This window comes from Gymnodraco acuticeps, unplaced genomic scaffold (genome assembly GCF_902827175.1).
Source record: "Gymnodraco acuticeps unplaced genomic scaffold, fGymAcu1.1, whole genome shotgun sequence".
Taxonomy (NCBI): Eukaryota; Metazoa; Chordata; class Actinopteri; order Perciformes; family Bathydraconidae; genus Gymnodraco; species Gymnodraco acuticeps.
The window spans coordinates 2,526,870-2,551,271 of NW_022991216.1; the positions used below are offsets into that span (position 1 = coordinate 2,526,870).

General features: G+C 41.3%; 2 protein-coding genes and 1 long non-coding RNA gene across 3 annotated transcripts; 1 reads left to right on the forward strand and 2 right to left on the reverse strand.

Annotated features, from left to right (window-relative positions):
* Nucleotides 1–2,175: 2,175 nt before the first annotated feature.
* On the reverse strand, nucleotides 2,176–4,774 carry LOC117561534. Its single transcript, XR_004571387.1, has 3 exons — nucleotides 4,446–4,774; nucleotides 4,102–4,198; nucleotides 2,176–2,216 (listed from the first exon to the last, which is right to left on the reverse strand). It is a non-coding gene; the product is annotated as an uncharacterized LOC117561534 (long non-coding RNA).
* Nucleotides 4,775–15,918: 11,144 nt separating this feature from the next.
* LOC117561531 lies at nucleotides 15,919–18,928 on the forward strand. The gene is made up of 2 exons (XM_034239021.1): nucleotides 15,919–17,540; nucleotides 17,744–18,928. Exon 2 carries the CDS (start codon nucleotides 17,948–17,950, stop codon nucleotides 18,926–18,928), a length of 981 nt encoding a protein of 326 aa, XP_034094912.1. The 5' UTR covers nucleotides 15,919–17,540; nucleotides 17,744–17,947.
* A 949-nt stretch (nucleotides 18,929–19,877) lies between these two features.
* LOC117561395 lies at nucleotides 19,878–24,133 on the reverse strand. The gene is made up of 10 exons (XM_034238777.1): nucleotides 23,664–24,133; nucleotides 23,443–23,574; nucleotides 23,199–23,338; nucleotides 22,792–22,882; nucleotides 22,408–22,573; nucleotides 22,215–22,323; nucleotides 21,604–21,682; nucleotides 21,349–21,490; nucleotides 21,115–21,242; nucleotides 19,878–20,750 (listed from the first exon to the last, which is right to left on the reverse strand). The coding sequence occupies exons 1-10, from the start codon at nucleotides 23,694–23,696 to the stop codon at nucleotides 20,436–20,438; spliced, it is 1,335 nt and encodes a 444-aa protein (XP_034094668.1). The 5' UTR covers nucleotides 23,697–24,133; the 3' UTR covers nucleotides 19,878–20,435.
* Nucleotides 24,134–24,402: the final 269 nt, after the last annotated feature.

Consider the following 24,402-nt stretch of genomic DNA (forward strand, 5'->3'; position numbering starts at 1 on the left):
ACAAACCTACGATGGCGCATCTGTTCTACAGGGACAAATGTCAGGTGTGGCCAAACGCTTTAAAGACATCAATCCCAAAGCAGTCTCAATGCATTGCACAAATCACAGTTTGAACCTAATTCTTCAGGAAGCTGCTTCAAAGTGCAACATTGTACGTGGTGCCTTCAGTTTAGTTCACGACATACATGAGATAATCAACAACTCACCAAAACGACTCGCCATGTTTAAAAACATTAGGGATGCTGCTGCTGCCTCTCCTGGTGCCAGTGCTGGCCTCACACCGCTCTGCCCCACTCGCTGGACAGCCAGAGGCAGTGCAATCAAATCCTTGCTTGCCAATTACGAAGCTGTCTACGACACTTTGGATGAAATAATCCGAATGGGGGGGGAACACAGAAGCAAGCAAAAAGGCACCAGGGCTGCAGGCATTGATGACTCAATTCAGTGTTTTCTTTGGACTGAAAGTGTGTCTTAAACTGTTTTCTTCTGCGGAAGAGGTGGCTCGGGTGCTCCAGTCCAAAGACCTCTCAGCAGAGACAGTTAAGTCAGCAGTGCAGATGCTCCGGACACACTACACAAACCTGAGGTCCACAGAGGCATTCCACAGCATCTTTGAAGATGCCCAAAGAACGACCATGAACGACCTGGTCCAGGCACCGGCTCTTCCTCCAAGGCGGCGCTCCACGCCGTTATGATGATGGGGATGCACCTCATCAGTGGGAAAATCCAGAGGACTACTTCAGGAGCCAGTTCTTTGAGGTAGTTGACCTGCTCACTTCTGAGCTGACTCGCAGGTTTAACCAACCCACTCTGCTTCTGCTGATGAGCATGGAACAGGTACTCCTCACAGCAGTAAACACCCCCCCGGGATTCGGCAGCATCAACATCCCCCAAAATCTGGTCGACATGTACACAGGTGATGTTGACATGGAACGGCTGTCCACCCAGTTGTCACTGTTTCCAGCAGTTTTGCAGGCACACAACAGTTCCGGCGCTGAAAGACCCATCACTCAGGTGACAAAGGTGGCCACAATCGCGGACATGCTGGCGGCACAGGGACGAGGCACGCAATCCCTCTTCAGTAAAGTGGACAAGCTTCTACGGCTGTATTTCACTGTGCCGATGTCCAATGCAACAGCTGAGCGGAGCTTCTCCAGCCTCCGTCGGTTGAAGACGTTCCTTCGTTCAACTATGTCCGAGCGCCGCTTAAATCACCTTCTCTTCAAAAACTTCTCATCCACAAAGATTTGACTGACGGCCTGGACCTCAAAAAAGTGCTCCGGAGTTTCTGCTTTGCCAGTGAGCGAAAAGAGGTTTACTTTGGCAAAATGTAGAAAGATTAAGTAGGCTAGATTTAGCCACGTGGGGATTTTTGTTTTGTTTTACCCTATGCATTGTGGGACATTTGTTGGAAGGTTGCTCCACCCTCATGTTATTGGACATTTTAGTCATGTGATTTTAATTACACAACATCACAGCTTGTGTTACTGTTAACAAGCTTGTTATACGTTCTTTTCACAAGAATTGTTGTTTGGTTCGATTAAATAAATAATTTATGTCCATTTCTTGAAATAAGTTTCATGAATTGCATTACCTGTAGCCAGAGGTACCTGACCGGTCTCAACGCTGTGTGTGTCCGTCAGGAAACACGCTGTTTACAAGTAGTTCCAGGCTTCCAGCAAACATCCACTGATAAACTGCGATGTTAGCAATAGCAACCTCATGATAACCACATATTTTTTTAACTTAGGATCATACCTGTGTTTAGTCTAGAAAAAGGTAAATGTGTGCATTTTATTATAAAGTTGTGTATATTTACAGACTATTGCAAAAACTAAGAAGCTTATAAACATCAGGTTTAAAACTAAAAGAGCTTTACAAAAAAGTAACACAATGAAAGATGTTTGGAGTTTTATTTGAGTTATTCATTTACATTTTGTTGTCAAAGAGATACTGATTTGAAAACCGTTGTTACATACAGTTACGGATTTTCCTGTTTCTGCCGGAGAGAGGGGAGGCCGTCCCAAAGCTTGCTGCTGTGTTTACTCCATCTGACAGAAGGAGCCTCATGTGTTACTCCACGGAGTTCACTCCGTCACGGAAGGGGAGTGTGTAGGGGTAGGGACGGTGTAGGGCGTGATTTGGGATTGGGCCATACACACGCACTTTTTTGCCCCCCCCACTTCTAAAATGAATCCGGCGCGCCTGGTCCATAGCTATCAAGAACACAAAACAGTTATTTTGCCCCTCTGTCCTGGGGGTTGTCAACATGGATGTTAAAATCACCAACAATGACTAGACGGTCAAAGTCAATACACACTATAGACAGCAGTTCAGTAAAGTCATCAAAAAAGCTTGCACAGTATTTGGGTGGTCTATAGATATTTAGGAACAGAGCTCGAGAGGAGCATTTCAGCTGAAGGGCCACATATTCAAAATAATCAAAGTTCCCATAAGATGTCTTCCTGCATTGAAGGGAATCATTGAACAGAATAGCAACTCCACCCCCTTTCTTATGCATTCTTTCCTGACTCATAAAACTAAAGTTGGGAGGGGTTGATTCGATAAGAACAGCTGCACTGTTATTTTGTTCAATCCAAGTTTCTGTTAAAAACATAAAATCGAGATTGTGCTCAGTGATAAAATCATTGATTAAAAATGTTTTTCCTGCCAAAGACCTGACATTTAATAAAGCTAGTTTTAGTTTGTTAAACACACTATCAGTCATGCCTCATATCCCTCCGTTTCAGCCATGTTACCAACTTACCAAAGTACATTACACCACAGTGTATGTAAATATAGCGTAGGCCAGGGGTGCCCAACCTTTTTTGAACCGAGAGCTACTTTTAAAGTTGCCAGTCTGCCGAGATCTACCAGTCCAAATAGAGAGGCATAGCCATTACTGACAGCCTACTACCAGGTAAATACACACTTCTACTTGTATAAAACTGACCTTTGTACGATTAATACTTCATAAAATACTGCAGATGCTTTATCTTACCTCTTCCTAATCTACATACAAGTATTTAACTGAAGTTACACAACAATGTTGTTGATACAGAGTTTGAGTTTATTCACACGACACGTCACATACTACAGTGGGTAATGTTTTCAAGAAACATTGAACAGTGCTGCCACATATAACACAGGGGAAAAGAAAATACTCTGAACCCTTTCTTTGCCATTAAAATTAGGCTTACTAATAAGACAACTCAGATCTGAAGCTACACAGGAATCTGCTGCCAAAGTGCAATAAAAAAGACAAAATTAATAGAATCAAACCCTTTTTTTGTTGCATTTTAGTAGATTATAAAAATAAATGCCTTTAAAATAGGATGCAAGCAACATGAATTGATAATAGACTATAATCAATTTAAGTTTGCATTCTTATACCATTTTGTACAATAATTATAATGAATAAGTTCAAACAAACTAAAACTTACAGCTGATTAATAACGGTATCTAACTTGAGTTTTTATTATATCAAAAACCTGTTGAAATGCTACTGTTATTTTTACTGTCCCACAAAAGCGCGTCGACAGCCTCCAGGAAAGCTTCTTTCACAACTTCGCCGTCTTTGAAAGACTTCATGTGTTTCTCAAGAACGTGACTGACACGATAAGATGCTCTGGTAGCAGCATTGCTCTTGTTGTTGGGCCTGGTGAAAATGGACTGCTGTGCATTTAGCTGTCCTTTCAGGCCCCTCCCCTTTTGGAGCGTAGGGCAGAATAGACCTATCGCTAAGCCACGCCCCCTTTGAAAACTCGGACAAACAAAGCCGACCGTGAATGACTCTTGACAATGGCCGCGGGGGGAGTTCAAGTTAAAATAACATTAAAATAGAAGCAAGAGCTAATAAAAGCAACAGCAGATGAAAGTTAACAGTTAAAAGCAAGAGTAAAAAGGTAGCCATGTATTTCTTTATATAAAATATCTAATCTTGTTGCCTGTCGTGTGTAGTGGTGACTGTTGTGTAACCATTGAAATGATAATATGATGTTGAATGTTAGCAGTGGTGGTCACTACATTAAATCTATAACTATAACTGTCCTTGTTGGTCATCATTTTCACTGTTATGCACCTGGCTGACTGTAGCGTTACCTTCTTTTGGGTGAGGGTCTGTGTCTTTTCGGAGCAGCACACACGAGAGCCCGGATGAGATCTGATATTCCAGAGTTGGCTTCCCATCTCTGAAGTGCTTTGAGGTGAAAAGACAGTTAGCAAAAGTTAGCTAAAAACACCAGCTAACTAGCGAGGACGAAAAGTCAGACAGCAAACGTTGATGTTGATAACACTGTAGCTAGTTAGCTGGCTAACAAGTTGGCAGCTAACGTGGATATACGCTAGCTAGTTGGCAGTCAAAGTCAATCGTTAGCAAACTAATAGTTTGGTCTACGTTTCTAATACATACCGTCAAATATGATGTCTTTATGAATTGACCTTACCTTTGAGCAAACATAAGTGTCCTTGATAATTGTCTTCACATTCAGTTGTGATGTGGTTGACGACACAGCATAATCCACCGCTTGCATTTCTCGAGTTTTCTTTTGGGCTTCGGAAAAGGTACGAAATATACTCCTCCATCCAGTCTTTCAGGGTACCTGGTGTCCGAAATTACAGGTACCCCACGCACAGCGTTTCACCATCAGATATTAGCTAGATAATAAACATAGAAACTGAACTCTTCACAGTGGTTTCGATCACAGACGTCTGGTTTTGGTTTGGCTTTTCAGGTGATGTCCGAGTTTTCTGTCAGGAGGGATTTTCGCTGTGATATGATTGGACAAATTCTATTTGGGGCGTGGTTTAGCGATAGGTCTATTAGGAGGGAATTCCGTCTCGTCGCGTTTGTGCACTGTTTTGAAATGCCGCTCCTAAATTACCCTTCTTCGATAAAGCCACGCTCGCATTGCAGATGAGAGACAGATGGACTTTGAATTGGAATAGATACAAAAATAATCATCCTGCCACTCGGAGTGAAAATGATATATTTTGGGGTTTTTTGCTTCTGCCATAATTGCGGTCTTGTGTGTGTGCGGACTGTCACTCCTGTTGACACGGACAATGTCAGCGAACTAGTGCACTGCCCACCAGCCACGCCCCCACACATGAGGTCACGCTGGCCAATCACAAAGCTTTGATGCGTTCAAGTGCATTGTTCTGGCACAGGAAGATTATGTTATAGGACGTTAACGATAAAACTGAATATTGTTGTTCTATTTTTAGACACATCTCGCGATCGACTGGGAATCTCCCCGCGATCGACCGGTCGATCGCGATCGACTGGTTGGGCACCCCTGCCGTAGGCATTAAGGCTACGGTAGAGAAACAACATCAGCAACATGAAGCCTTTTACCCAAACCAGCAATAGCCTACATCTCTATAAAGACAGCAACATTTCTCAGTTAACCAAAGCAGAAATTTGGGAAATGTATAATAATAAATAGCTAGACACCACGGCGGGTACAACAACATGCACTAGCCAATTATGTTTGAGTAAACATCAGTAGCCTATCTGAAGCAGAAAAACAAATGTAAATATACACACACATTAATGCAAAAAGAGAGTTTCAAAGTTGTTGCACACAGAGTAGCATACACAGGCGATTCTAGTTTTTTTTTATTCAAAAAGTGTGTTGTTGCACTCACCTGAGCATCTTCCTGTGAAGTCCTCCTCAATCGGCTTCAGGTTTAACTTTTTTGCTAGGTCATTCTGAAAGCGGAATATAACGATAAACTACAGAAAGTCCACACATTGATTGTAAAAATTCCTCAGCGACAGCCGAAATCCCCACTGGAGGATCCACTAAAATGTTGTTAGCATTTAGTAGTGATGTTACGTATTGCGCCGAGGCTTCGGAGCGTGTGTCGAGTAATCCCCGAAGCTTTTTGTGAAGCATGTATCGAGGCTTGTATCATTTTGGGCCAGTGACGTCATCGATGACAAACGAAGCCTCGCTGCCTGTCGATACCACGTGACTGCTTCAGGAAGCGATTCAGATCGGTTGAACCGTTGAACCACAACGCTCATAATACCCATGGATGTATAATAAGAACGATATTACCCCTCCTGTACCCGGGCCCGGTGACACGATGGAATTAAAAGAGCTCAAAACCTCAGTGGTCGGAACATGTCATAAGTATAAATAGATACAAGCATAAATAAATGTAGGAAAAAAAACATGAATGAATAAATACAGGAATAAATATGTTACAGTGTTTTCAGGGAGATTTAGCGTGTGTGCTGTGGCTCAGCTGGAAAGCAGTTGACTCACGATCGCAGGGTTCCTGGTTCAATGACTCGTCAATACGTCTTTTTTGTTGTTTATAAAAGCTACAGCTAAATGAGATAATGTAGTTAATAAATGTATTCTTTTATATGGTTTAGCCTTTCTCAGGCTACAACATGGTTACGTTTATGAATATTAGTAAGGAATACAAATCCCTCTTTGCAATGTTTACCAGCCTCCTTAGGCTTTTCAATCACAATCATTCAACTGGAATAAAAACAATATTGTTAACATGAAAATATGATTTTATGTTGGTTGTTTAGAGTTATTCTAAGGCTTTACTCATTGGGAACTCGGTATGAGATAGAGCACACTGTTGAGATGTCCAATCTGCCTGTTTTACACACTTTGACCAACAGGGGGTTTGTGTTCAAATGAAGCCCATGATGAAGCCTCATGAGATGAACCCTTTTGCGAACCAATTGGCTGGAAAGCTTCAAAGCTTCATAAGGCTTCATCTTGCCATCACTAGCATTTAGCATGTTAGCTAAGCACAGTGTTCACCTGCCACGCAAAGTGTGGGTGTGTTTGATTTGTGTCACCAAGCGTGCTGACCTGGTGCTGACCGGGCGCGGCATTACCATGTATCATCCGAGAGGGGTGTCTTCAAAGCACCAGCCGTGTATGTAAGTAAAAGTACGATGTTGGGGTACTTGTACTTTTATTATTTATTTATTTTGATTTTACGCTACATTACACTTCTACTCAACTACATTTTGGAAGCCAATATTGTACTTTTTACTCCACTACATTCATTTGACAACATTTGTTTTAAATGTTACTTTTTAAAATAAAAATATATAAATAAAGTGATGAATAAATTATGATATAGGACAGTTGTATATGAAGGTGTTTGAAGTAGTTCTAATTTTACTAGAGCTAATCAAAGTGGAACTACATTAAACACAGCTCTGTGATGGACACATTCATGGTAAAAAATATATATAATCCAGTAATTTAATATATATTATTCTGATATGGGACATTAAGCAAAAATAAATAAGTACTTGTGCATTGGAACTTTACGTTTATTTTGATGCCAATACATTTGTGCTTTTACTTAACCATCCTGTTGTGTTTGTTTTCCCTCCCTTGGTGTCCGTGGTCAAATTTCACCGGTCCTGTTTTAACTGCTATTACATTAACACAAAAACCATTAATCATCACCAAATTTCATTTAACACCCTTTCAAACTGTAAATATTGTATCAGACTACTGGTATATATGAACAACTGTAGTAAATATACAAAGAATAGACACTGAACATGTATTGCGTGTGATCCATGTTGGGGGATGGGCACATGTGGGAAATGTATCAAATTGTTCTGTGTGTGTGTGTGTGTGTGTGTGTGTGTGTGTGTGTGTGTGTGTGTGTGTGTGTGTGTGTGTGTGTGTGTGTGTGTGTGTGTGTGTGTGTGTGTGTGTGTGTGTGTGTGTGTGTGTGTGTGTGTGTGTGTGTGTGTGTGTGTGTGTGCGCAGGGGCCCCATGAAAAGATGGGTGTTACAAAGTTGACTAAATCATCAAAAATGCAATGAAAGTGGTGATCAGCAATTGTATTATGTTCAAATGTCTACTGTGAAGGATATCATAAAGCCTTAATAGGCGCATTCACACTGCGGTATTTTTCCCACAAAGGTTCATGTGAACTTAGTTCATGTGAACTCTTTTATCGCGTTCACACCAAAAAGAGCCGGTACTAAAATTAGTTCATGTGAACCTTTTTACCCCCAAGAAAGTCCCTGCTAGAGAGCAGAGAGCTGCTAGAGAGCAGGGACTTTCGTGCAGCTCTCTTGTGAGAAAAGAACTATATTTCTGATTGGCTGGGTGGATTGCAAACCACGCCCCGTAAAACTCCCAAAAAGTTTTGTGAAGCCGCCATTTTATTATCCTCGCATTAGCATTATTAGCATTAGCATTAGCCCAGCGCAGAAACACAGAGAGACTAACTTATGGCAACACAAAATAAAACATGGGAGTGGTGGAGATGAGGAGGTGTCGGCGTTCTGGCGATTTACTCGGAAGGCTTCAGTAGAAGCTGCTGGGAGTCCCAGCAGCTTCTACTGAAGCCAGTCCCCAACTCCGGGGACTTCCGGCCGGGGACTTTGGGCCGGGGACTTTGGGCGGCAGTATACGCCGTGAAGTGGTTTGCGGCCTGCCAGTAAGCCCAAAGCAGAAGAAGAACAAGTGACGTCAGCGGCTTCATTTGCCTAATCCACCCCCAGGGACTTATTCCAGTGTGAACGCGATCTGTACTTAGTTCATGCGAACTAAAGAGTTCACATGAACTAAGTTCACATGAACCTTTGTGGGAAAAGTACCGCAGTGTGAATGTGCCTATATAGCAATCGAATGTAAAACAAAAAAGTTATGATTGATGAACGTAGTAAATCGGTCAGAACACAACAGGAGGGTTAAGTACGATTATGAATGCAGGATTTTACTTTTACAGGACTGTTTTTACACTGTATTACTTACTTAAAGGTCCCCTATTATACTGTTTTACATCAATATATTATAGGTCTGAGATTATACAAAACATGTCTCTGAAGTGTTTGGCTCGAAATACCAAACAGATCACCCATTGTAGCATCCCATAATCCCCTCTGTTTCTGGCTAATGGTTACACAAGCCAAAAAATCGTTATGACATCATAAAGTGGCCAAAATCTGATCAGATCAGAGATTCTGAAACGTTCAGAATCTCTTTACACAGAGGGGACACGTGTTTATGTATAAAAGACGTGAAAAAGTGGATTTTGCATAATAGGTGACCATCAGTGGCGGCTGGTGGAATTTTTTCTAGGTAGGGCTGTGCCACATGCAATCAATTTCAGCAAACATCCCATGACTAAATGCAAAAAAAACAGGAGTTTTCAGTGTTAATTTACCTGTCTTACATTTGAATGCCTCCATAAACAATTTAAGCATTTGAGACTGAGGACTATGTACAAAAACTTAAAAACAATGGCATTAGCAATACTTATATATATATATATGTATGGAAATATATATATATTACAGAACAACGGTATAATCAACAGTAATACAAAAAGCTGAAAATGTAACAAACGATTAATAATTATTCTTATTCTTAAAATCAATGTGGTGTACGTCTTTGACGTGCCTTTAAAAACGGTGGCGGTCTTCAGGTGCTCCTCCAGCACAGTGTGCAGGAAACAAAATCCACCAATCACCTGAAAATGCCAGGGTTGACTGAAGAGTCAGTCTCGTCATACCAACGCAAAGCCAACTCAAAAGTCCCACAAAACTTCATTATTTTGGATAACATATGCATGTTTTTTATCCAGTACAATATTGGCTTCCAAAATGTAGTTGAGTATAAGTTTAAAGTAGCATAAAATCATCCTGTTCCTCATTGTGTTTCCTCACCGCAATCCTGTTGGCGTCGTCCAGCTGCTTAGCAGTTGCTTACTTGGGGCGATACAATAATCGTCCCTCCGGTAGTAGTTTTGAGGACGCTGATTGGCTACATTTTATGACACACGTTCATATCTTGAATCATCAATTGGCTAACCTGCTACAGAGACCCGCCTCCAGCACAGTACTTCAATCATACAGTGTGGAAAAGCATATATTTTGCGCAAATAATAAAAAAATCATATTTTACACATATGTGTGGGTGTATTCCATATTTTAAACACACAACTATTGAACATTTGTATTATTAGTTATTATTATTATTAATAATAATGTTTTTGATTGTGGTTTAGGGAGGGCGGCGCCCTATCGCCCCCTATTGGCCAGCCGCCATGGTGACCTTTAATTTAAGTGAAATATCTGACTATCCACCAGTGCAAACTAAAGCTAGTATATTTGTCATGACTCCCAGGTTTTGTATTCGTTCTTTACAACCTTTCAAGAATGTCCGTCAATAAGAATTTCATGTTTTGTTTCACATCATTGTTTCTGTTTTTAACGAGAGCTTTTTAGAAATACTGAATTGGGATCCTGGGGGGAAACCAGTCAAATTAACCAAATTCAGCCTATTTAGATTTAATAGAGGGCATTATATATTAATTCAATGTTTGAATAGGGTACTTAGTTAAAGTAGCTCACACTACCAGGGGGCCAGTGGCACTGTCAGTCATTTAAAAAAATGTAAACACACATCTAGCCGATTTCCTCATGTGTTCTCTTTTATTTTATTTTACACGATATACAAATTAACTGTAACTTTCCTAAGTTAATAATAATGTAGTTATTTTTATAGATTTTTCTTGCTTCCTTCTCTTACTTGTTTTCCTTGCAGCTGTTAATGTCACAATCTTAGTTTTATGTCACGATTTTAGTTTAGTCTGTCTTGTCATGGGTTTTATTTTGCAATTCTGTTCTCCCTAGAGGCTTCTCAATACTCTAATGGTCCTTCTCAAGTCGATTAAATGGATTCCTTGCGTCCCTCACTTGCGTCGTTTCCCTGCAACTAGTCCCTCCCACCAGGGAAGCATGGAGAGACGCAAGGAAACCACGAGAAGCAGGGAAATGAGTTTTAAGAGCAATGGGACGTCCTTTCTTCCGGAGCGTCACGTGAAGCGATGTCCGTTTGTGATGACGCCGCACAGCTGATCGTCTGACAGCAGCTGATCGTCTGACAGCAGCTGATCGTCTGACAGCAGCTGATCGTCTGACAGCAGCTGATCATCTGACAGCAGCTGATCGTCTGACAGCAGCTGATCGTCTGACAGCAGCTCTGTCCCCGTTATTTCCACACACACCCCCGCCACTGTTAGTGCACATTACTGACAGAAACATTTGTATCATCTGTTGTAGACCCAAATACATTAAATAAAATAAGAACTCATTCTCAAAAAAGATAAACGCCATTCTTAAAATGTATAAACGAAAAATGCGATCATGAAAATGTTTCCAATAAATGAATAAAATAATTGTTGAACACTTTGTTGTTCAGACATATCACATATTTGTAACTAAATGATACAGTAATTGAAACAAAACATGGTATAGACTGAGGAGTGACTCTCGTGAGTTTCATGTATTTTCTTCACTCCGCTGGGAAACTGCTCTCATGTCAAGAAGCATCAGATCAGTGCATGCGCTGCATCGTCCAATCAGTGAGCGATACACAGTAAGGGGGCGGAGCGAGTATCATGGATTTCATCGGAGGATGGTCTGGTGATTTCTCGGTTATCGCTCCTCCATTATCACTCCTCGCTCCTCGATCGTCGGTCCCCCGGCAGAAATAAGCGCCATGGGACGATACTCAAGATGGCGCAGACAAATCAACTTCCGGTGATACCGAGGACCGAGGAGCGAGGAAATGAAGATAATCGACCTGAGAAGGACCATAATTTCCCCTCCTCGACTCCTTGGTCCTCCGGTAGTGACCCGGAAATGGATTTCAGCGCGCCATGTTGAAGGACATCTAATTTCTCTAAATGCACATCGAGAACCGAGCATCGGGGAGGAGCTATAACCGAGGATACACTGATAGGTCCTTCACGGCTCCTGCATTTCCGGGAACGGTGGAGGCTTGACGCACGGCCGGACTCATCTCAGCCAATGACAGCTCTGCATGCATTCCCTGGATATTATTTTAGTAACTGCTTTCATCGTGACGCAATGTTTACAGTGAGAACAGCTGTGAGGTCCGTGCAGAAAGCAATCTGCTGTCAGACGATCAGCAATGCGGCGTCATCACAAATGGACGTCGCTTCACGTGACGCTCCGGAGGAAAGGACGTCCCATTGCTCTTAAAACTCATTTCCCTGCTTCTCGTGGTTTCCTTGCGTCTCTCCATGCTTCCCTGGTGGGAGGGACTAGTCGCAGGGAAACGACGCAAGTGAGGGACGCAAGGAATCCATTTAACCGAAGTGAAACGCAGCTTAAGTCTCGAGGATAGGAGTCGAGGAGGGGAAATTAGAGTATTGAGAAGCCTCTCCTGTGTTTTGTCTTCCTTCCTGTGTTTTCCCTCCTGTGTCTGATTGTCTGATTGTGTTCACCTGTTGCCCTTGTGTTTCTGCCTCCCCTGCCAAGCTGTGTCTTGTCCTGTGATTACCCTTCTTTGTATTTAGTCTTGTCTTCCCCTGTGCTCCTTGTCGGTTCATTGTCTTTCCCGTCTCCCTCCATGTTGGTCACGGTCAGTTTTTGTTTTGATACTAACTTGTGCTACCTGATTATTTTATGTCATGTTTTTTTTGTCATCATTTTTTTTAAATAAAGCTCGCCTTTTGTTCCTTGACCTTTTTGTCTTTTTTATACTACATCTGGGTCCTACCTTTTCCCGAATCCTGACAGTTGATGTCTCAAAGCCTCTTGAGGAACTGTGATATGGGTCTATAAATACATTTTATTTAAAATATACCATTCTTTTTGATTATTCTCACACACTTCATCATGACTTATGTGGCCTTTGTTCTCACTGTCTTACACAAATCTAACACAAGAATACCACCATAAAATGAAAAAAATAATACTCAATCACGTACAAAATTATCCCTGATTTTGTTATAATAATGCAGATATTTGTCATGTGTTACTTCCACCCCTCTCGTCACAATATAGTTTAGGTAGTTAGGCAAATATGATTACGGCAATGGAAAAGCTATTGCTCTGACTTTCTTGCATGAAAGTCAGAGGAGCTGCACCTCGACCTTCACACTCCTACTTCCCACCTCTCATTGCCATAAAACGTTTGCATTGGATGTAAATCACGATGTGTGAAATGGCCCGAATCTGACATCATTCTTTGGGTTGCTGGAATAGTTTGCAGACAAATGTTGGATAGAGGTGAAGGTGTTTCAAGTGTAGCTGCTCACACTGTGACTGATGCATGTGAGGATCTCAATCCAGTGGTTCTCCACAAAGCTTCGGCTGGGGGTAAACAAGCATCAATAACAGATGACTCACTCTCAGCTGGCAGCGGAGTCATGAACAAAGTGGTAGTCGGGTAGTGGGCAGAGTTACTTGGTGCTGTTTTCCACCACAGACTGACTCATTTGGCTGTAATCCACTGCTCCGGGGCGGCTGTCTTATCTCCACGGATTGATGGGTTCTACTCTCACATAATCACATTCCAAACAACTACTGTCTCAGAGTGAATAAGGACTTATTTGCAAAAGAAAAAAAATGTTAATAGTTGCATATGTACAATGAACAGATGAGGATTAGTGTGAATACACGGAAACACTGTATGTTGAGTCACCACGTGCATAATAAGGATAAATAGAAAGCACGATTAAAGCCTCTCATTTCAGAGTGGGATGAAAGGCTACTGTCTAACGACATGACATATTAATGATACACTATGCCCATTCTTAATAAGATACAGCATTGAATGAAGTGGAAAAAATATTTCATTTGATTTGGTGCCAGCTAAAGTAAATATTCATGAATTCTAACACATAGCTAATGGTCAAATTCATCTCTGAACCACACATCCCTAATGAAAGAGAAGACAGATGAAAGATACTGGTTAATAAAGCACGACTCAGTGAAGATGCATTGCCCTAATGCACACTATTGTTGGACCTTGATGCATTATGATTCATTAATGAAGCACTTTTACACAAAATCCACTTCATCCACATGCAAAGTAGTGGGCAGTTTTTCTTTTATTGCAACATAAATTAAAAATGTGGTGAAAACAACCCCTCGTATTTTCCACTTAAAGGTGGGGTATAGGTAAGTTTGAGAAACCGGCTCGAGATACACTTTTTGTTATATTCCATGGAATGCTCTTAACATCCCGATAGCAATGAATATCTGAAGTGCTTTGACAAAAAATACATGGAAAAAAGTCATCTGTGGAAGCCGTAGTGCTGTAAAAAGCACGACCAATCATTTTAGCCGGCCCGGCTAAAATAACTGGATGGCCTACCTGCCTGTCAGCCTTCCATCTGTGCACAAACTTATCTCGTGCCCTCATTGGTCATGTGCGTGTTTGTATGTGTTGGAGGAGGGGCTCTGTAAGGAAGTGGCAGATTGTTTCCGGCTGTGTATTTTCAAATTCTAGAGCACTCGAGCTGGTTTCTCCAAAATTACCTACCCCACCTTTAATGTTAAACTGACATCATAATGTATATTCAAAACATAGATATGGTTTACTGAAAAACAGTTGGAGAGTATTCCGGCTAAATGCTAAGCTTATAATCTAACAGTTGGGATCCTTTGGCAAAAAATATATACAGTATCTTCATGTCAGCATTGGGTAAATTCAATGTAAACATAAAATACTCAATTGCAGTACACCTACACCTTTGTATTTGTATACCAGCAAACATAGTCCCTCTTTTCATGCATGAAATTAGACTTTATTTATTCAAATAATATCTTACATGCATCATATTTTGATTAAATATCCTGAAATCGGTGGTTTGTTAAGCTTTTCTTGTGATTCCAATTGAACAATTACCCACTGCAGACTCAAATTAAGTTGGTGCAGTCTTCTAGGAAGGGCAACATTTAATGGGGCGAAGCCTGCGAGCTAGTTCAGGCAGTCAACTCGAGCACTTATGCTGCATTCATACATAACGCCCCCTTGCCACTCTACAACCAACCAAACAGAGTCTCCTTAATATGCCGCTCTATTTAACCTGCCAGATCTCTCTCCATGCATTGCTTGCTGCTGCTATTGCTGCAGCTACCTCTACGTCGCTGCTGCTTGCCTGCTGCGTTCACTTGCTATTGCTGCGTTAATTTGCAAATGCTGCGTTCATGTTCCTGCTGCTGTGTTTCATGTTGCTGCTGCTTGCCTGCCGGTGCTGTCCTTGCAAATGTCTATTGCAATCTCCGACTCTGGAACCGAATCATCATACGCAAGAAGCCGTAAGAAATGCCTCATTCACGAAACACAGGCTAGCTCAGAGCATGGTTCAGACGCCGCTGGAACGAGCCACAGCTCCCGCACGACACACGTTCAGGTGCATGCACTCTAAAAAACAGTGGGTTATTTCATCTACCCAACCATGGGGTTATGAAATGTTTAACCCATTCTGGGTTATTAATATGGTATTGGGTTATTTTTGTGCAACCCAAGTACTGGGTCAAAATATTTTTGTCTACCCAACCATTTGGTTATGAAATGTTTAACTCATTCTGGGTTATTTATATGGTATAGGGCAGGGGCGGCGGGTGCTGTAGCGGCTAGGGAAGGCTAAGCCTTCCCAAATATTTGTGTCACTGCATCCTGGTAAAATACAAATATAGGCTAATGTATAATGTCTGTGTCTTTGACATTAGCGCTGCTAGCCACCCGCTAGCCCTGTACTACGAAGCCAGTTCAACATACCCTGGATATGTTTGAGTAACAAACAAACAAACGAGATCTCGCTAAGCGGTCCTACGACGCTGGTTATCAACTCGGTAAATCAAGCCAGGGTTTCTCTCACCAGATCTGACTTTAATTACATTTGACTCGAGTGTTTCGTGAACATAATGTATTGCTTAAAATAATACTTCTGCATACAGTATGTGACACTGTAAGTGTTGCACGGCCAGATATGGCTGGAGAAGCTGACTCAGATAAGGAAATATATGATATATTATAATATTATATGATCGATGATCTGATTGATGATGTAATATGAATGATAAGTGCGACACGTCGGCGTCTTCTCTGCATACGGCAGTTTAAACTGTATTTCCTTTATCCTGTAATATGACTTGAGAGATTTAAACTCTGCACACTGAGTTGATCTCTTTTCTATAGATGCCGGAGGCGGGCAGCGTCAGGTAAAAAAAGTGATTAAGCCTTTCCAAACCTGAGCCTCACGCGCCGGCGCCGCCTATGGTATTGGGTATTGGTTTGCATGAATCGCAACCATTTCACATGTATTAGATTCATTCATGTTGAGATAAACTGAGACAAAGGGATTAGGGTATATCTGATTCCCACTCCAGAGCAGAAGGTGGCGGTATAACCACCAATAAACTGGATACCAACCACAGTCTATGATACCAACTAATGTAAACAGAGACAAAAATCAATCTACTTTTAAATGTTCACGGTTGTAAAGATGTGAAACAACAAACATGGCTTGAACAATAAGGCATGCTACATTATTGACTGCTCTTGGACACTTCCATGGATGTATTAAGAGAACTCTGCCATGGTTTGATTTTGACCGCGATCTGGCGGGAAAGGGTTTCCCCTGCATCCTGTGTGCACTCGCGATATTTGGGCATAACCGTAAACTTAACCATCATCATCGCGAGAGAGGATCATTGAGACAAGAAAGACCGTTGGCGAAAGTTGGAGGAGGTAAGCAGAACACATTGTCATCTAACTGTGAAGCTGTTAATAAATGTCATCAACTGCTAGTCCATGAGCGATATTGTGGTAACGTTGATAGTTAATTTGTTATTTAGTGTTATTTTTTATCTCACTTAAAAAGCCGAATGAGCCGACAAACATGCTAAAGCTAACGTCGTTAACTAGCTAGTCTGTGTAACTGCCAGTTAGGGAGATGGTTCAAATATAGGATATCAGGATTGAAAACTAAAGGACGGTAGCATTACCCTGGGAAAGTTAAACGGAAAGTGTGCTACCCCAGGCGCTTATATATGTCAGTAATATCAGCCCCTTTTACAAAGGAATGTTGTGCCGTTATTCGGCTGCGTCACGTAAAGTAGCTGCCAAGCTAGCTGCCATGCGGAGCTAGCTGCCATGCGGAGCTGACTGCCACTGTGGTTTTCGCTCTGCAGTTAATGTTACGTGACGGATGCCGCTCTGCCAGTGTCGGTAGTCGCACTCTCTGTCTGATAAGGGGACTGATAAGGTTTGGTGTAAAAAAAAGCAGGTTCTCTGTAACTTAACTTTCATTGGTCTCTCAATTTTTCACAGCAATTTGTGACTGCAAAAGTTCCTGTGGCTGCTGTCCGTAGTTGGTTAACTAATCTTGCTCTATTGTGGGTTGACCTGTTTCTAGCAGTCACAAAAGTGTATCACTCTATATAAAAATAAAGGCTTTGATATAACCATAAGTCTGCAGATAAAATACAATGCTAATAACCATAGTAAGTGGGGCTCATGTGTGCTAAATACAACAGGTAATACAAATAAATAAATAGGAGAAGCAGACATTTGTCAGTTTTAGTAGCCTCATCAACTGAATAAATTAGCCCCAGAAGTGAGGTTGAAGTCATGCAAATGTACATTTTATGTTTTGTTTTAATTAAGCTCTTTATGTGTTTTTTGTCTCAGATCAATGGACGATGTTGTGTGTGACACGTTGACACAGTGGCAGTTGACAGACGTTATTGATAGATTTAAAGGTAAGAACATGTTTTTTTTTACGTTCACAGCAAGCAGATGGTCTGTATAGCTAGGTAAAGGAATTATTTGAAATGGCATTGACTGCATTGTATTTTATGTTACTGAAAATGCATTTTTATTCCAATAGCTTCCATGTAATTAGCCTCTTATTTTTTGCTGTTCTCCATGGTTTAAATAGATGTCCTTGTTTTTTGTTTTTCAGACGAGGGAATTGACGAGGAGAGTTTTCTTCTTTTAGACGAGGGGACCATCAGCCAATTGATTCCAAAAGCTGGCCCCAGGCTTAAGTTCCTCAAAAAATGTAGAGGACTTGTAAGTATAGTTAGATCACTGCAGATGTGAGAGGCTACACCCCTCCCCCACACACGCATATTCATTCTGAGGATTTGTTCAAATTTGTGAGCAGATGGCATATATTTGCTTTAAATGCAAAAGGCAAATTCCAGGGGATGCCAAGACTCTCTTTCAACATTTACGTGCAGTACATCATGTAAACCATTCATCAACATATTTCCAATGTAGTGAAACTGGTTGTGGTAGAACATTTTCTTTTATAAGGTCTTATAGAAGACACCTATTAAAGGAGCATGAAAACCAAAGTGATACTCTCGATGATCCCCTTGAAGGTCCAGCCCAGCCTGTTGACATACAGCTTGCTGAAAATGAGCCTGTACAGGGAGATGAGGAAGTTGAGGATGAATGGGATGAACTAGGGCAAGATGACATGACCAACCGGGTAGCCCTTTTTTTAGCTCATCTGAGGTCTAAACCTTCTGTAATTAGTAAGGATGATCTAAAAAAGGTTAAAGGCGCCATGCATCAATCAGCAGCTCAAATGTGGTGCCTACTTAGGTTGCTGCCGACAATGATAGGTGACCTGGTCCCCATGCATAGCAAGGAATGGAAACTTCTCCTACTGTTACTGTTATGTATGGAGTTCATCTTCTCTCCTTCTCTTACTGTTGAAGCAACACTGTACTTAGCTAAAATCCTTGAAGAGCATCACTCTCTCTTCCTGCAGCTCTATCCTCTTCACCATTTGCTGCCAAAACACCACTTCATGCTCCATTACCCAAGAGCCATTCAAAAGCTCGGACCCTTGACTCAGTTTTGGGCTATGAGATTCGAAGCGAAACACAACTTTTTTAAACGGGTTAGCCATGTAACATGCAACTTCCGAAACATTTGCAAAACCATGGCCTTTCGCCATCAGATAGCGCAGTGCTATAATTTGCTGTGTGGAACTGTGTTGAGCCACAATACAGAAGTTGGTCTAGGGCACACTACCTTTCTGGCCAACATTGAGGGAGTTAAAGACATCGAAAGTGGTCTAACAGGCATTCCCCTTTTCAGTGAATTGTATGAACCAGCCTTGGTTACCTTTTAAGGGAACTGCATATCGAGCAGGCATGACTGTATTCCTGTCTTATGACCCAGATGGGGAGCCCCAATTTGGTCTCATAAAGTCCATTTTAGTACTAGACCAAACATCACACACACCAACAATAAAACTTGTTGTACAGAAGTGGGAAACACAATGGTTTGATAGGCATTTCTTTGCATACAGTGTGATTCCCACTCAAGTTTTGGCAGCTGTTGATGTGAGAGAGCTGCTTGATCACCATCCCCTACATGCAGTGAAGTCATTCAGCGAGACTGATGACAATTTATACATTTCACTGCGCTATAGACTTTTTTAGAAAATCAGCTTACTGCCACCAAGTGTGTGTACAGTAGGTATGACACTTTGTAAATAGCATTTTGACTCGTCAAGTCCATTTTTTCCTGCCATATTTGTTTAGTGGTTAGCTATAAATGCTGCTTAAAAGGTGCCTTTGGACTACAGGGATGATCATGCGATGGAGTACTGGGATGTTTCTGTAAATACTGGGATGGATGTGATAAATTGTACAGTAAGTGTTTTTTGTTTAATCTGTCTACATACACACTAAAAAATGCTGGGTTAAAAACAACCCAATTTGGGTCGTTTTTTAACCCAACGCCAGGATCAATATTGGACCAACCCAGCAGTAGTTAATTTGACCCAACGAAATGGGTTGCGTATTTTAACCCAGCAGATGGGTTATACATTTAATCCAAATGCTGGGTCAAATTAATTACAGCCCTGGGTTAATTCTACCATGAATTGGGTTAAATATTACACCCAAATGCTGGGTCATAATAGCTGCGATGGGTTAATTCTACAAGTTATTATCGTCATGTTTTTAATGCAATACCCATGTCTCTTAAACATTTAAATTACAAACCCTTTTAAAATGCATCCTATATTTGGTCATGCAAATAATATAATATGCAATAAACGTTTTTAAACAATGTTGGAATCTTAGAAAAATATTCATTTTATTGTTATAACAATTGACAGTTCAATAAAGTGCAAACATATTCAGTTCACAATAAAGTGCAAAACTTTCTTTAAACAAAACTTAACATTTATGCATGTACAGTACAGCCTGTAAACAACACACATTAGCAGATCTACAAGCTCTGGTTTGAGAACCACTAATAGCAACATACGTTTTTTCAGAAATGACTGGTTCATATACTGGCTATGTAAACGTTACAAAGAAAATCCTCCAACATGATCACAACAATGTACTGCTCCTTTAGGTGATCCGAACTACAGGAAACTAAGATGTGCAAATAAACATTTTAACAATTTATGCTTCCACCATTTAGCTCTTTTTTTAGCACACAACTTGCTCATAAAATACTTTGAGCATTAGGTAGTATTTTGAACATAACACACACACACTTCACAAATCCAGCAATATTTAATTTAACCAGATAGAACCCTACTCTGAGCCAAGCAGCAGAAGAGAGAGAATAGAACAGGAGGACCAGCAGAAGAAAATAAAAGGATCAAGACCACAAGTCTACTTGCAAGCAAGTATTGCTGCACGCAAGGACGTAGCAGGTTTTGACTCCTCTCCTCCCTTGATTTCGTACACTGCATTTTGGAGGAATTTCCATACAGCTTCACACTGCTTTGTGTAGTCGATGTCAAAGATATAGAATACCTTGAAACAGACATCTACTGCCTGAAGCAATGTGTTTTGTTCCAACGCCTCCCCATCAAGAATAACGAACGCCTGAGAGGTGTGCCAAATATCGTTTCCCAGGGACAGGACATATGGGTAAGGTCTTGACACCTTCGCCTCATGGAGGTACTCCACCAAGTTTGTTCCAACCTGAGAAAGAAATAAAGAACAAAAGACAAGATAAATTAAACAAAGTAAAAGATGGTGCAAAAGCAAAGAGTAAGCAAGATTTGGCAGTGGCTGATACAATGCATATTCAGAAACAATGTTTTGAATTATTCTTGAGCCCAGGAATAACAGGCAGTCAGGCACATTCTTAACCACTTAAACTGGACCTGGGTTGGCTCTGTACTTTAGACCACTGTTTTCCATCTTCACCAAATCTCTTCGCCAAAAATAGCCGATCTAGCTGCCATGTTTGGCTAATGTCCCCGCCACCCCCCCAAGAATATGGATGCTGGGTTCAAGTGATTAAAAGAATAACATTTCCCTTTAGATATGCAGAGGGACTTACAGGCTTATGATCAATGAAGGCCAACTTAGACTCCTCGATAGTGTACCGGAACACTTTTCGGCCAACCCTGTAGACAGTTGGTGGAAGCAGTGTTGGTAACTGGCTCAGAGCAAGTTCCCCCAAACAATCTGTAGGAAGACAATTTTATAGGTATCAATATGTGGCATGGCATATCTGTGAATTGGTCATTTAGTAGCAAAATAAAGTCTGCTGTACAATATAACAATGTATTACCGGGTGTTAATCCATCAAGCGACGAGATAAGTTTCCCTTCCCGTCTCGCCAGGTGCAGGATCTTGTCTTTAAACAAAGGTAGCCAGGTTTCGAAGAGCTTAGGCGCAGCCTCTCCATGTAGGATCTGAAAGTCCTGTGCAATCTAAATGAAAAATTGAAAAAGAAAATTCAATGTGGCAGCTGACATACTGATAAAAGATTGTTATAAACAATGCATCCACATCATATGTAAACATATACTCCTTCCTAACTTACCATGCCTGGAGTGAATAGATGTGGGAACTCTTGGCGGATCCCTTGAATGTCCCACCCGTTTTCCCTTAAAGACTTGGCCCTGTTTGATAGTTTGCAGAAAGTACAGCAGTACAAGAATGTTAAAAGGATATCACAAAAAGCCCTGAGGGCAGTTGCAGACAGGTGCTCTTGTATGGCAGTTTTGGAGGGTAAGGAGTTGCACTTTCTTGATGGCTGGTGGTAGGGTGTTCCACATTTTGGTAGCATAATAGTAAAATGCATTCATCCCCATGTTTGTGCCGATTATGGGGGGGGGGGGGGGGGGAAGAGAGTAATGGAGCTCCCACTGGTGTTGTGCCCTTTTATTTTGACAGGTACATGGCACTGGTCCCTTGAAAACCAGGCCCATTGCAAGTTGCTGTACTCTGTCCTCCCCTGAGCCATCCCACTATAGCATCATAATGAGCAGGGGTTAGGTCATAGGTGTGAGAGGTCTAGTAGTAGTTTGTTTTGAGAAGTCTGTAGTTCAGATTTGAATGACTTGAGGTGCTACAGTACCATGAGGTGCATGCATAGGCAAAATGACATTGAATGAGTGCTGCAGCTAGTGTCCTCAGTGCATTCCTACTGACCTGTACACTGCTGTATCCTGCATATATTGCTCCACCTGGTTGAGGGGCTGCGAATTGTGTTTCAGCCATTCTTTACACTGTATGGCTCTTTCTTCCGATATGGTACATTCTATAAAAGTACACATAAGGATATTAACAATCTCAAATTATATGTCTGTATTGCTTAAACAAATTATTCAGTTCCAACGATTACCTGGTATGAATGTCCTACGAGTGCCAGCTTCACTACTTTGTGGTGGTGTCTGCTGCGTGCTCTGTGACCTGGCCGGTTTTCTCATCCTCTTTCTGACGTTCCGAAGCCTCTCTTCGAGGAATCCAGTGGCTGGGCGGCGGTTCCGTCCTGGGGTGAACCAGTATCCCTGTCAAGAAATGAAAGTCTTTGGTGAAGGCACATTTTGATAGCGTGGCGACAACATGTGGCTGAGCCATCTAGAACAGGGTTTGTCTGTATGTCTGTCTGACAACACCGGGCATCAAACAGCACAGAAGTCCAGTACTCTGGTGCTGGGAGATGAGTTATATTGTGTTCAACTGACTGTTTTAGCATCAATTCCTCAATAAAATGTTAATTACTTACGAAGCCACTGCTTGAGTCCGACTCGTCCTTCAAGGAGGGAAACCCATGAATCAAAGCTGCAGCCAAGGCCTTTTTTGTCTCACTGGTAGGACTGCAAACACAGAAAAACTAAATTACCAGCAGAGTCAAATTAGATCTTAAGTATTTCTAAAACATGTGTTGCACCCCAGTATAATGGCTGTAGCATATTCTGCAGCTAATAGGCATCCTAATAAATTAAAAACACTACTGAACGTGTGTTTTGGTACATGTGTTGTGCATGTTTATGTTGGTGGTCTAGGTAAAGGTCAGACTTGAAAGTAGTGTCCCGTCTTATTCTTTTCCCCTGAAAGAAGATTCATATACCTTTTTCAAACTAACATAACATTCACTAAAAACAAGAAAAAAAACCCACTATTTTTAATTACCTCTCTCCAAACTTCTCCATGAGGTGAGACACCAAAATACGGACAAGGCACTTTCTTTGCGAAGGGATGATCACATCCTCATCAAGGCTCCCCAGGATCAGCTTGCCTTCAGTTGAGCCTGTGAGAATCTGGCGGATATCCTGAGAAAATTGCAAGAAGGGACAACATCACAGATATCGTTTATTACTCTTTAGTGTTGATTAAAGAAAAAAGTGAAACCCAAGTCTTAAAAAGTGGAGCTTACAAATTGTGGAATTATATGTAGTGTTTGAGGTATCATCGCTGGTACGACAGGTGCCGTTTGGTCCTCCATGGAGGGTGGAGTTGTGGCAGTTGGTTGGACATCAGGACTTGTAGGTGGCACAGCAGGTTCAATCTAAACAGAACCCAGGTTAATGTAACAAACAGTGACAGCCACCTAGAATTGCCGGATGAGCATCAGTAATGTAAATCAGTGTACCACACCAGCGGACTCAGAAGACTGCACACAGTATGCATGGTGTGAGAGATATGCACCACGCCAAAGTTTTGATAAATTCAGAGACCTGTGTAAAGTATGGTTTATATTGACCCCTAAGCAGACACAAAACCACTCAGAAACCCTTCACCCGAGTGAATGAAAAATGCGACAAGTTTGGACCATGCAGATCTGCGGCAAATTGAAAAAGATATAAAACAAACATGTAACTTCTTAACTGACAGTGACTACTACTGTACATCGTCACCGTCGGGTGGAAACCGTGTATGTCCAAAATTGTTCCTTTTATAATTTTTAACATTTAAAAATTGTGAAATAGCCAATCGACAAGCTCTTGACATTGGGAGCTTGTAGATCTATTTGAACTACTTTTGTACAACACTATGACGAATTAGTACATTTACAAATATAAAAAACATAGTTTAAATATGGAGACACAAGGTTTCTGCCCAACAGCAACGATAGTGTGCTGATGCAAGCTTTACTGCCACCAGACAAGCTGTCCCGCATCACAACAGCCATAATTACAATTCATGTTATTTATTTAGCGCCTTTCCAAATGTTCAAAGTGCTCTACGTTATACTACATATTAGAATTGTAATACATTCAATACTGATTACTGCCTTCAGTTATGGTCTCCCACTGGTAGTCTCTCTAAAAGAGATGTTTTATATTTATAAGGAACAAGCGCTAGCCTTTCTGTTCAAACCTTAAGGCACCATAGT

What these genes read in the sequence shown, in the direction of transcription:
- LOC117561395 (XM_034238777.1), bottom strand. Translation starts at nt 23,696, where the DNA reads ATGCATACTGTGTGCAGTCTTCTGAGTCCGCTG. An exon ending in ATGGAGAAGTTTGGAGAGAG is followed by an intron (nt 22,883 to 23,198) that starts GTAATTAAAAAT and finishes CTGTGTTTGCAG; the next exon opens with TCCTACCAGTGAGACAAAAA. An exon ending in TCGTAGGACATTCATACCAG is followed by an intron (nt 22,324 to 22,407) that starts GTAATCGTTGGA and finishes GTACTTTTATAG; the next exon opens with AATGTACCATATCGGAAGAA.
- LOC117561531 (XM_034239021.1), top strand. Translation starts at nt 17,948, where the DNA reads ATGGCATATATTTGCTTTAAATGCAAAAGGCAAATTCCAGGGGATGCC.